Below are 13,393 nucleotides of genomic sequence, written 5' to 3'. Positions count from 1 at the left end.
TTTCAGTATTCTTGAAGGTTATACACTGACCTTTATATACATTTTTCTTGCAAACTTCATTACTTAAAATCTTCATATATTGTGGTTTAGTTTTTTCAGGTAAGGAATGCTTACAGACAAAAAGGGTGCTAGTGCTGGGAGGAGCCATTATCTGAGTGGAAATCATTAAAAATGCATTGCGTTGCACGACGGTTATTAGTCATTTTCTCCCCTGCTCCCTTAAGATTTCTTGGCATATCACCAGTTGCTGATAAGCAATTTTGTGTGCTATCTGTCCATTGACTAATACAATTAAAATGTGGAAACCTCCATCATTCATTGTCTAAATGTCAAGAGAGAAGGTAATTTTGAGGATCTCCTGAGAAAGGATGAACTGCTAACTTTCCTCGGAGTCACTGGGAAATGGAGGTTCTCAAACGGAGACTTTTGAAGGGTTTTTCTGAGCAGGCAATCATTGTTAGTCATTAGAAATGATTTGGTGACTATTTAGCATGAAAGCTCTGACAGTATTTAGTGTTCCCAACCTGTAAGAGGAAGGACTCTTGTCAGCTGTAATGTTGGCTGTGTGGAAACAGGTTTATGATATGAGCTAATGAAGGATTCTGTAACTAGGTCATATAAATCACTGCATTCTCTTTGACATTGATGTGGTGCTAACTAGCAAGTTTTGCAAGCAAGATAGAAATCTGTCTACAGTATCTGGATATGGTATTTTCTAGTGCAAGCACAAACTAATGAATGCTCTCAGTCCACTGTTTTGTTTTTTTTTTTTAATTAAACATTGTTATTATCATAATTAATTAGGTTTTGAAGTCACAAATGTACATCACTGTGCTTAATCACTAGTTTGGCAGTCATAAGTAAATAGTAATATGAAAAATAAATAATTCAAAAGAAAGCATTATGTTATCCTTACCTCTGAAAATTAAGAGTGCTTTATTAGTACATTTACTGGTTGAATCAAAAATTTCCGCTAATTCTTGTTTGTGCTTGACATCAATTTCTTGGTTAAAAAATTTGTACTGTTTTCTAATTATCACTTGAAGTAAATTATTATTTAAATTTGCTTTAAAGAAACCCTAGAAGTATAATACAGTTTCTATCACAATTAACACTGAAGATAGAAATGAGAGTTTTAAACTGAAAGCTGCATTATTATGTGACTGACAAATGAATTTCCATATATTCTGAGGCTCTGACCTTTGCAGCTGTTTGTGTAGCACTCCCTCATCTCTTGATCAAGCTTCTGCTGGTTTTGCTTTTGCTAGTGCGCATTTCTGTCTTTTCACACAAGACATACCCTGTGTTTCAGGCAGCTGGGGTAAGAATCAGAAAAGCAAGGTGCCTGGCTTTTAGTTTGGGATTTTCACTGTTCCCTAAGTGTTTTGTGGGTGTTGCCTTGCTGCAGGACCCAGCAAGGCATTTCTTTGTATCGCTGAATTATTTTCACCTCGGTGCAAAGTGATTCCTTCAGTTTCACAACATCTCTTTGTATTGCTAAATTCCCTGTTTCAGTGTGTTCTGATATTTTTTATTTTATACATGCAAAATGAAAAGCTGGGCTTAAAAATTTGTCACAACATGCCTGAAGAATTGTTTGTTATGTGACTGACAAATGAATTTCCATATATTCTGAGGCTCTGACCTTTGCAGCTGTTTGTGTAGCACTCCCTCATCTCTTGATCAAGCTTCTGCTGGTTTTGCTTTTGCTAGTGCGCATTTCTGTCTTTTCACACAAGACATACCCTGTGTTTCAGGCAGCTGGGGTAAGAATCAGAAAAGCAAGGTGCCTGGCTTTTAGTTTGGGATTTTCACTGTTCCCTAAGTGTTTTGTGGGTGTTGCCTTGCTGCAGGACCCAGCAAGGCATTTCTTTGTATCGCTGAATTATTTTCACCTCGGTGCAAAGTGATTCCTTCAGTTTCACAACATCTCTTTGTATTGCTAAATTCCCTGTTTCAGTGTGTTCTGATATTTTTTATTTTATACATGCAAAATGAAAAGCTGGGCTTAAAAATTTGTCACAACATTTGTCACAAGAATTGTTTACCAAATCAAATACCTGCTTTCAGACCATTTGTAGTCAATAACCTATAAAAATTTCACTTTTGCAGTCAGTTGAGGTGAACTTCAGCTCCTTCAACTTGCATGGATTTGTCTGGCCTCTCTTTTAACGAGGTATGAAAATGTTACTGATCAAATGGGTTCTTGTAGCACTGAATTCCCATTCTTGGCTTCTGAGAAGTGCCACAGCACCAGGCAGCATTTTGTGACAGCCAGGGATGTGTAAGACACTTGCCAGTGCTGCTGTGTTGTGGCACACTGCAGTGATGGGCAGTGGGTGCTTTGGGAGCCTGGGGTTCTGCTGAGGCTGTTGAGCCACAAGGAAAGGCCACGGCACCCCAGCAGCCCTGCTGTGGGGCGTTGCTTGGGCTGAGAGTGCTTTGTGGTTTCAGCACTGAGAAACCTCGCTGGCTGCAGTGATTGGAGGCTGCAAACGTGGGAACATTGCTTTTGGAAAGCTCCTACTGCAAGGGCTGCCCTCTGGATTTTAATGGTGGAGATTGCAAATGTAATGGAACAAACAAAATTGTTTGCATTGCACCATTAACTTCAAGGAGGCTGCTATTTGCACTGACTGCCTCTGCAGCTGCAGCTCAGGACCCACTTCCTAAACACTCCGGCACTGGAGCACAGAGTTCTGGACACAGGGCAGAGTTTGTCAGGGGGTGCAGGTGGGCACAGAACTGCAGGCTGAAAAAAGGGCTTTTGTATGAATGAAAAAGCCTGGAAAGGGGGAAGAACAATTTATTCAAATCTTTCTCAACTCGTTATTTGCTCTGATTTTTCCTTTGGGAGGGTGGCACCTGGTAGACTGGGAATTGTCAAAAAATAACAGGGATTTCATGTATCTGTGTGTGAGCACACCTGGATGTGTTGGATATTTTGCAGTAGTAATTATGTCTGCACACCTGCTGGTTTCAGTCCCAAATCAGTTTGCCAGACATGCCTAGGGAGATTTATTTCTCCTATACCTGAAAAAGCTCTTTTACCACTGAGGTTTTACTACTCTAAATAAGCCTAAAGAAAAATAGAAGAGGATTTTTTCCTGTCTTTGCTTGAGCTGTTGGTATCTCAAAGTGAACTGTGGAGTTTGTTAGGGGGAGGAGGGTGTTTGGATGATATTTTAATAGCAATTTGTTTTTGCTTCAATGTGTGATAGAAATATAAGTGACAGGAGTGGGAACAGGAGAATTGCTGAATTCTGCTGGAATTTTTCCTGTGGGAATCTGTTAATGTTTTTAATTCTCTGAGAGATTTTTCTAAGGTAATCCTTTTGACATTTACATATTTTAAAGGACTCTCATTAAATAAAAGCTTAACTTTTTTATATCAAATGCTGAAGTGATGATACTGAAATACCACTGCATAGAAATTCAAATGGTTTGAGGATTATTCTAATTGCAACCTAAGCAAAGTAAGATTTGTGAGGGATATTAATAGTAAATTGTTCTTTAAAATAATGCAATTTTGAAGGAAATTTAATTGTTCAGGCATTTAGCAGATGCATTTTCTTAGACAAAACCCTTTTTGGTACCTCGTGTGGTGCACTCAGCCACTCACTAATTGAAAGCCTCATTTGAGCAGCTGGGTTTCCACTCCCCACTTGTGTAGCAAATGTAACTTGTGCAGGAGCCCAAGGGTTTGCAGTGCACTCTGTGAAAAATCCTTCTTGTGTGTGCCACATCAGTGCAGCTCAGCTCCTGAAGGACGGTGCTGTTACCAGCACAGGGAAGGCTGGAAGAAGTAAGAAGTGGAAGATCTTTTTTAAAAAAACCCCAAGAGCTTGATGGTTAGGTGTTGCCTTTCTTGCAGGTGACGCTGTCTTGCAAGCAAATACTGCCATGAGCAAAATGATTCATGTACTCTTGTCTTTTCACTCCTTCCACAGGAGGCAGGAGGATAATAACACAGGGACAAACAGATAGTGCAGCCCAGAAATGCCTTTAAATGAACTTTATTCTTTAGGTTGCATTTTGCTTGTTCAAGCCCTTGAGCCAGAATTTGCTCTCAGACCAGACTAAATACTAAGCAAATTCATTTAATTAAATTTGTTGCAGATATCCCCAGTTAACAAGAACAGATTGGTCTCCCTGAGGCTAGATACAGTTAACAAGAAAATAAATGTTGTGCTAATTAGTGAACTCATTTTTAGACACCTGGGGTGAAACTTTAAAAAGTCCTAGAGATGTAGGATTGAAAATTCATTTGGAAATGAGTCTTAGGCTTCTAAATCACTTAGGCACTTTTGAAAATTTTCCCCAGAGGCTTTAACCATCTTACAATCATCATATTTAGCAAGTTTTTAACTGTCTGCTTAGCAAAGCACTGTATAACTATTATCTGTTTGAATCAGTACACCACAACATACTTCATTATCCCTGTAAGGTAGAGACACTGAGCTACCCAGTGAGCTAAAGGTAGGCTAAGTGTCATTTTTTTGAGCATGGTTGTATGTCAATAGGAACTGATTGATGCTTTTTTGGAGGTATTAAACTACCAGTACCCCAAATTTCCATCTCTTTCCAACCTCATGAGACTTTCTGTAGGTACCTAACAACTTTTTATTAAATCTTAAGTGACTTGTCCAAGCTCATGGCTAAAAAAGACAGCAAAGATGAAATTTTATAGCTCAGCACCTGCTGGAAGAAAAATGAAACACTAAATACTGTCACACTGCCATTCATCTGCCAAATCATGATAGGAAGTAATAAGGACTCAATAAACATTAGATTGAATATTAAGCCAAATTTCCAGATTCACATAGGATTAGCAGAAAAGCAAGGAAGGAACCAGACTCTGAGGAGCAAAAAGTCCCTTCAATAGCTTGCAGCTCAGAAGTATGTTTTCAATAGGGTTTTTTTTTTCCTGTAACTGGTCTGAGATTTTTCTGAAATATCATCCTTGTAAAGACATGCATTAGTAGTGTCTGTTTCTTGCCAGGTAAAACCCTTCCCACAGCCACGCACACACTTGCTGTCTGTCAGCAAAAACTTCTGTGTCAGTAATTAGAAAAATGCTATTAAAAACCTGGTTTGTAATCCCAGATAGCCTCTGGGTTGCCTCAGTTCTATTTCCTTGCTCAGTGCAGTGAGCCAGAATTGCTCCAGTGTGAAGTGGGACCCTCTAACAAGCTCTTAGCTACTCTTTCGTTTATCTGGTTCTACAAAGTGTTAGTTTTACGGGCACCAGCACTCAGCTGTGGTGCCCAAAGAGGTTTCCCTTGGTGACAAAGTCCTTGGTCTGACAGGTTTGTAACTCAGGTGGGGCGTGTTGCAGATGGGCTCTGGGAGCTGCATCTCACCAAGGGGCAAACATGCACATTGTGTACATCTGAAATTTCCTCCAGCCTGCCATGAGTCTGGATCATCCAACAGCTTCATAAAAGAGATGAGTCAGGGCCCTAAAACACAGGGAGTATCCACTGAGTTCATTATTTTCATACCTAATTACACACTGCTATTGAGAGAGAACTGCACATTACACTGAAGAACCTTGTTTCATCACTAGCCCTAAAAGATAATTGCACTTAATTAAAACCTATAGATACCGTGGTGATAACTGATCTATAAACACTCAATGTAGACCTGCAAATGAGGTGCATTAGCAAGTGCATCCATTAAACACGATTTGAAAGCTGGTACTGAGGTGAGATGGCAATGAAAAGTTAGGCTGTTTTGCCATGTAGCTCTTGCACTCCCTTCTGATTCTGTGCAATTCCTCTGCTGGGAACCAGTAGGCAAACACCTGCTGATCATCCCTTACTGAATTTTGAACACTTTCTGTTTAATCTGGGGTAATATACACATCTGTGGGAAACAGTGATGACAGGTGACACTTGCAGTGGCAGAAGCTGCCCTTTTTCTTTGTGAGGTTAGGTCAGAAAGGAAGAAGCAGATATACAAGTGTGGCGAGTAATGCCACAGAACAGGGAGGAAACACTTCTCATGGTGAAAATATTTCTTGTAATGGACATTGTAATGCATTTGCCAATGAACTGTAAATTATACTTCCAGCTGAATCAGCTGCTGGTTGCTTTGTCTCAGCACAGGTCTGGAGGGTCATTTGCAACAAGTCAGAACAGAAAATTTGTCCCCATCCTTCTCCAGTGTTTGTGCACAGCTGCCTGCAAAGCTGTTAATGTGAAGGGAAATGGCTGGTGAGGGGCCAGAGCAGTGAGTGCCTGTGGGGATCACACAGGCTGTCCCTGGGAGCGCATCAGGAATTGTCCTCTGCCAGGAGTTTCCTGTGTGGGACAGGGCAGCCCCTCCCCCCATATACTGGCAAGGTCACTTGTAATCCCTCCTTGTACACCTACAGTTTGGACATCAGGAAAAATCTTTTATGGAAAGAGTGATAAAGTACTGGAATGGTCTGCCCGAGGAGGTGGTGGAGTCACCATCCCTGGATGTGTTTAAAAAAGACTGGATGTGGCACTCGGTGCCATGGTTTAGATGAGGTGTTAGCACATGGGCTGGACTCAATGATCTTGAAGGTCTCTTCCAACACAGTTATTCTGCAATCTGAAATTCTCTTCAGTTGATATGTTCACTGCAATGCTTTTCTGAAAAAAAAACAAAAACAGAAAAGTAATATTTTTGTGTGAAATTCTCTTCAGTTGATATGTTCACTGCAATGCTTTTCTGAAAAAAAAAACAGAAAAGTAATGTTTTTGTGAGGAGGAAGGGGAAAGACTTAGCCAGGGGGCTAAAGCAGAATGATAAATCGCTTGCCCACTCAAATTGTGGGTGTCAGGTTTCTTGTATTTATCTCCCTTTAGCACAGGGAGAGCACTGAGCATGTGGGATTCACAAGTGTGCGAGAGGTGCACGCGCGGCCAGCTCAGCACCTTGCTGAGAGAGGAATGCAGCAGGGAGCAGCTTGGGCACCTGCTTCGTCAGCTCATCTTAGGGGGAAATACTTCACCCTCGGCTGGTGGTAAATAGAAAGAACATCAAATAAAGAAAACTCAGAGAGGAAAGAGCAGAAGCAAGTGTCCTGCACAGAATATATTTAAAGTTGTCATTTCACTTTAGGCTGCTTTACCCTCTGTGATATCTGTGTCTGCTTCTCACCCCTGCAGCTCCCTGCTCCGATGGCTCTGCCACCTCCGGATCCGCAGTTTGTGCTCAGAGGTACCAGTGCTGCAGTCCACACTCTGCATTTTTCCTGTGGAGGCCCAGAACCTGACATCCCCCTTCTTTTCTCTGGGTAAATACACCAGGGTTTCTGACTGCTGAGTGTCATATGGTTGTTTCCTTTTGAATTGAAGTGTATTATTTTGACAAAGTGTTTCTGGGGAAAACAGCAGCATTCGTGGTTTTGCATAATGGGTGTGTTACTTGTGCATACAGCTTCAGTTGAAACAAAACAAACAAAATGAGAAGCATCAGCCTCTGATCACCTCCATGCAGTGCTCACACTAAAAGCATCTCTTCCTACTGCCAGGTCTGAGAATGGGTTCATCCATGTCTGGAACCTGAAAACACACAGAGTGGACACAGCATTGGATGGCCATGGAAGAAAATCTGTCTGCTGCGTGGAGACAATGGGTAGTAAAGACAGGCTTCTCAGGTTAGCAAAGCAGGCAAAAAACAGTGAAATTATTCTTGTCTCTTGTGTGTGATTGAAGGAAAAAAAAGAGGGGCGGGGACACAAAGGATTCTCTTAATTCTGGACTCAAAGTTTCTCCAACACTTATGGAAATGTACTGAAGTAAAAAAAGACAGAAAAACTCTAGAACAAAAAGTGTAGGGGGGTGGAGGGGGAAAGATGCAATTAATTTATTTATGATGTGTGTTATGATATCATAACAACTTGGGACCTGTAGTGTCTTTACTAAGAACAGGTGAGGTCTTTGGGTCAAGGAAATACACTTGGATTTGAAGTTGAGGAACATTTCACTGCTGGTTCCTGGGAAAGATTAAAAACAAAAGAATTTATAAATAGAGGGGAGATGGAGAAAAGGGAAGGAAGAAAGAGAAGAATCAGAGATGGAGAGTGGAAGACTGAAAATGAGCAAGAATGCTGCGTTTCATGCTTTTACTTTGTTGCAAAATACCTTCTGTTCTTGTTTAGCAAGGGAAAGTCAGGAAGATTTGTGTACTTTGGATTAGACAGGTGATCTAGAGTAGATGCCAAAGTGTCTGTATGATTAGGAGGTGTTCTGACATGTTTATCTAGAGAAGACATCTCATAATATACAGTGGAACTCATTAGCATTTATATTTCTTATCTGCTTTAGTACAATTATCAACATTCCCCCATAAAATCATATTGAATGAGCATTGTTTGTATAATTATAGAGTTTTTCTGTACCTCTGTTTTTACTGTATAGTTCTAACACTTCACATAGCAGTGCAATTTTAGGACAGCATTTATCTGTATTTTATATTTCTATCTTGTAAAGCTAAATCACAAAAATTTCTTGCAGTATCACACTGTTTGTATGCACAGTGCTATAAATGTTGTGTCAGTTTGTCACTCAGCTGAACAGCACTGGTGTTAAAGAAGTCTCAACAGTCTGTAGATTTACATCTCCTCTGTTTTGGTTTCATGCTTCTTCAGGTGATACTGCTAATTAAAGTAAGACACGGGTATGGGAGTTTTGATGATTCCTTGCCCAGGTGATGAGGGCATATATCCTGTGCTAAGGTAGTTTGTGGATTGGAAGCTTTTGCACAGTGCTACTTTGTTCCAGAGCCAGTGGGATCACATAAATCTGCACCAATTGCTGCTGTGCCCTTTGTGTGGCCCCCTCGCTCTGCCTGCCTGGGAGCAGCACAGAGGCTCTGGGATGGGGCTGTGCTCCTGCCTGGCTGCTCTCTGCCCTGGGTGCTTCAGCCACAGCGTGTCCTGGAGCAGTCACTGCCAGTCTCTCTCCGTTGTGTCTCCACACGTGCAGGCTCCTAGGAGCCCTCTGTGCCCTGCCTGTGGCTGTGGGAAGTTGACCACTGAATAACTGTCACTTTTTATTTATCTCTGATGAGGTCTTTTCTTGCTGTTTGTCTTTCAGCTGTCAAGGCATGCATGACATTTCCATTTCATTGCTAGGGTGAATGAGTGTTACATGTGTAAATCTTGGGGTACTTTTGTTTCCTTTTAAATTAGATCTAATCAATGATAAAATATAAGTATTTTTTCACTGTGTATATATCCAACTGCTCAGGAGACTTTATAAATATATTCTCACATATAAATAGCACAACTCAGCCTGATTAAGTCTCTCTGCACAAGGAAACAGAAACTGTGATGTCTGCCTGGCTCCCAAGCCTCTGCCCTCCCAGGGACAGTTGAACCTCTTGGCCAGTTCCACAGTTGGCAGGAGGGTGGTGGTCTTGGGGACACTGAACTCCCCCACGTTTCATAAAACACCCAATTAACACCCCCCAGAGGCTGTTCGAAGCTTGGTCCTTTACTGTCTGTTGAAGACCCAGTTCAAGTTACTGCCCTGCAGGCAGCCAGGCTTCCTCAGACTGCAGCTCATGGATAACTTGTTTCACTGTAACAGTCAGGGGCGCGACCAGAGGATCTGCTTGTGGGATTTAGCAGAGGGACGGACTTCAGTGACGGATTGTGTCTTCACGGAGCATGTGGGATTCTGCAGATGCTCTCTGTTAAAGGTGGCGCAGGGACGCTGGCTAATGGCCATGGCAGCCAGAAGCCTGGAGGAGGTAGGAAGTGTCTCTTTCTCTGTGCTTGAGAGGTTGCTTTTGGTACTGAAATTACATAGTTCAGAAGGGGAAACATCAGTGCCATTGAATTCTCTGCTCAAGAGCAGGCAGTACAAGAAACCTTTGGGAGTTTTAACCACTAATTTTACTGCCACAAGGATGACTGAATTATATAACTCATGCTTTAATAACAAGGATACCACCCCAAGATTTGTCTGGCATTTAAGTATTTGCAGCTGCTTTACATGCAGGAGTTTTGAAAACTCTTCTGGTGCTGCTGAATACTGGGAACAAGAGTCCTTCTGGGGAACTAATGGCCAGCAGGTCTGTCCTCAGATGGAGGAGCTTGTATTCCATCCAAAGCTGAGTCGGGTTTGGTGAGAAGAGGGGAGGTGCAGGTGATTTGTAATGCAATACATGGTCTTTCACCCCAGGCCAATTCCTTACCTGGAACTGGGGCTGGAAATAGTTGAGTTACTGTTACAGCCAGAGCTTTGCTCTGTGTGAGATAATTGCAGGGTCTGTTTCAGTTCCTACTGGGTAAGTAAGTCCACATCTAATGCCACTATCACAGCACTCACTGACTGACAGCTTTGTTGGCAATGTCCACTTCTGCTTTGTAGAAATTACAGTTTTGTTTTCTACAACAGACTGTTTGAGATCACACAAAAATAATACCTAATACTTGACATCAAAATACCAAAATTATGAAAGAAAAAAGTGGCATAAATATGAAACGGAATATGGTAGCTGAATGCAAATTGCTGATGAACATAAAAGTTCACATGCTTTTCTGGACTATAGGTTGTGTATCTTGAAACTGAAATTTGCATATTTTATACATAAAGTAATAAATGCCTACATTGCAAGAAAATGTGATATTTTTACTATACAGAAGTTAAGCACATATTTAAGTACTTTGTTGACTCACAGCCAGAATCTTCACCCTTTTACAGAACTAGATATGCCTGCAGACACAGACACTGCACCAGTAAACACAACCATTCTAAGTTCCATACCTTGTTCTGATCAAACAAAGAACTCCCTCCATTTTAAAGCTGTGCTCAATAATACTTAAGTTAAACAAAATTGACAAGTGCATTTTCGTGTCAGCCGGAGAAGTCCCGCTAATGAAGAATTAAATAATCAACTGACCCAAATAGAAGACGTTTACCCCGGTGTCGCTTACAATTCATCTCTGTTTTATTCTCATTTGTTTGCTTGGGCCCTGCAAGAGGAGAACGATTTGCAATCTCCTGAGGTGGAAGAGTTCCACTCTGTGTGTGAACCTTTGCATTAGAACTGTGTCATGTTTCAATAAATTCACATAAGCTCCCATAATATATAGTGCTTCCAAACAGGCAGCACTGTGTGAGACACAGTACATTTGCAGCTTATGATTAAAATTAAGACTTAATAAGTGTTTATGCTTGGCTGGTGTCCAAAAAAAGACTAATTTTGTCTTAAAGGAGGTTCAGTCCATAAATAATGAGATCTGAACAGGCATTTATTTGTTCATGATTGCATTTAAATCACCAATTATGAGTTACATGCACTTTTCTTGCCAATTTGCCAGAAACATGTTAAAAGCTTTATTAATGTGAAAAAGAGAAAGGGTGTGTTTCCTTGTGGCCAGTTTTAGCCACCCAGGAACACTATTAACCTCAGGCAAAGGCAAATCTTTCTCCTATTAAGCAAAACCAGTATAAACACGGAACTTCAAGTTTTAGGTTACAGTTGTCAAAATATGTGAAATAGTATTTATTTCTAAGGCTCAGTTGCCTTTAACACAGACAGTCTCTGGAACTGTCAATCCAGCTCAGGCAGCAGGTCATGCCTGCCTGCCTTCTGCAAAAAGCTTTTCTCATTGTTTTTCTTTGGCCTTTGCAAGCCCAACTGTAGCCCTTGTACCAGTTCATCTGTTTTTAGTCAAAGTAAAGCAAAGAAGGTTTGGTTTTTTTCTTTTAACCTGCAGAAGTGAATTTATCACAGCACACTTACCCTTCTTTATTACATAAAAGTTGCAGTTTTGGTCTTGCCTAGGAGGCAATGCCCTTTGGAGAGACAGTGATGAAAGAAGCAAGATGAGGGCAGGTCATCTTCATATTTATAGCCCATTTCCTGCCACAGCTAACTTGGTCATTATGTTGATAGCAAGAAAGTTGACAAGAGAAAAGCATCTTTTGTTAAGAGTGAAGCTCCAAAGAACCAGAATTCCCAGATGATCAAACTTTGGTCTGTTCCCAGGTTTGGTCTGCAGACTAGATGGCTCTTGGCTGTAGTCACTATTCCTCAAATCTGGAAAACAGTTTCCTGCTCTATTGCTCGGTGGCTTTCGAAAGTGTTCTGTATGTATGTGCAGTACACTGCACTCACAGTCTCAGAGTGCAGCTGGCTTTTGGCAGGCTGGCTGACAGCCTCTAGAAATAGGAAGATGTTCTGGCAAGCTTTGAACTAAAGGTATAGGATTAGAAAGCCATCACAGCTGCCGTGGTCTTGATTGATGGTTCCCAGAGGAGCCATATTTGTGTAATACCTCATCTCAGATGCTTAAGGAAATTTGCACGACTGGGGCTGTCCAAGAGCACCGTTGGGCTCTTGCACATTCTGGAAGAGCCTAGAGTGACTGGTGATGCTGGATTTATCAAATGTTTCAAGTAGTTTAATTTTACCACATAATGCAGACCATTGTTTAGTTAATTAGAAGAAAAGATCACCTTGGTGATTAAGTATGCATGTGAGAAACAGCAACGTTCCTGGCAGCAGGTTTTTGATACCCAAGAGCTTCTGTTTCTCCAGAGTTCCAAGCTTGAGAACCAGCCCAGAGCTGAGGCACTGCCGTGTCAATCAGGAGTCTCAAAATCTTCCAGTACCAAGCTAAAAAGGCAGACTCCCCTGATCTTGCCTGCCATCATCCTGAGGTGGAAATGAGCTACTTCCTTGGCAGAGGAACAACTTGCCCCATGTTAATTACAAAAAAAAAATCAAAACCACACAAACCAGGTCCATGATTCATTACCATCGGAGCAAGCAACAATGGAAGCTGCTCTGTAGAGAGAACAGGTGTTTAGCACAGCATTTTCTGCATTTTCTGACCCTGCTTTACACAGGGTCAGGCATGGTTGTGTTAGGAATCCCTGTGTGCAGACAGTGCTGCAGCCAGCCCTCGCCCATCGTTGTGGGGTTACGATTTGTTAGCACAGTCAGCAGTAAACAAAAAATCCCCTCTGCATGTGTACACTGCCTGTATTCCCATGCAAGCTGTGTGTTACCACAGCAGCACAGAGGAGAGAATGCAAGTGTTCACAGGTGAATACAGCCAAAAAATTAGCAACAGAGCTGGAACAAGTGGAAAGAAAGCAGGGGGGATGTGTTCAGATTTAGCAGTCTGCAGCATTTTCTGTCGTGTGCACAATGTCATCCACTGTTTGAAAATAAGGCTGTAATTAAATAGAAGAGTGGAAGAAGAGGATGTGTTCACTCCAGCAGTTTTGTCTGGTCTTTCCTAAAACAATGCACTTCTTTAGTTAGCTGTAGATTCCCCTTACAGCTCCAACTTAGCATGCATTCCTCCATTTCCTCCAGACAGTTTTTACTGGAAGAGCTTATACTAACCTTAATCACCTCAAAAGACTTGTGTTTTTAACAGCAGAATTTTGAC

General features: G+C 41.5%; 1 protein-coding gene across 4 annotated transcripts in view; it reads left to right on the top strand.

The window, feature by feature from the left end:
- GNB1L (G protein subunit beta 1 like) overlaps positions 1–13,393 on the top strand; it is a 45,025-nt gene that overhangs the window by 18,882 nt on the left and 12,750 nt on the right. For 3 of the 4 annotated variants that reach the window (XM_039724802.1, XM_039724801.1, XM_039724803.1), the window contains 4 exons: positions 2,113–2,176; positions 7,143–7,270; positions 7,508–7,633; positions 9,570–9,732. In XM_039724802.1, the coding sequence (XP_039580736.1) occupies positions 2,147–2,176; positions 7,143–7,270; positions 7,508–7,633; positions 9,570–9,732 (447 nt within the window). In that variant the 5' untranslated portion in view covers positions 2,113–2,146. The remainder of the gene's footprint in view (positions 1–2,112; positions 2,177–7,142; positions 7,271–7,507; positions 7,634–9,569; positions 9,733–13,393) is intronic. The other variant, XM_039724804.1, reaches the window with a different exon arrangement.

This window comes from Passer montanus, unplaced genomic scaffold (assembly GCF_014805655.1).
Source record: "Passer montanus isolate IOZ18808 unplaced genomic scaffold, ASM1480565v1 scaffold53, whole genome shotgun sequence".
Lineage (NCBI taxonomy): Eukaryota > Metazoa > Chordata > Aves > Passeriformes > Passeridae > Passer > Passer montanus.
Note: the sequence above shows the minus strand (reverse complement) of the source record. Positions and strands in the feature narration are given on the sequence as shown.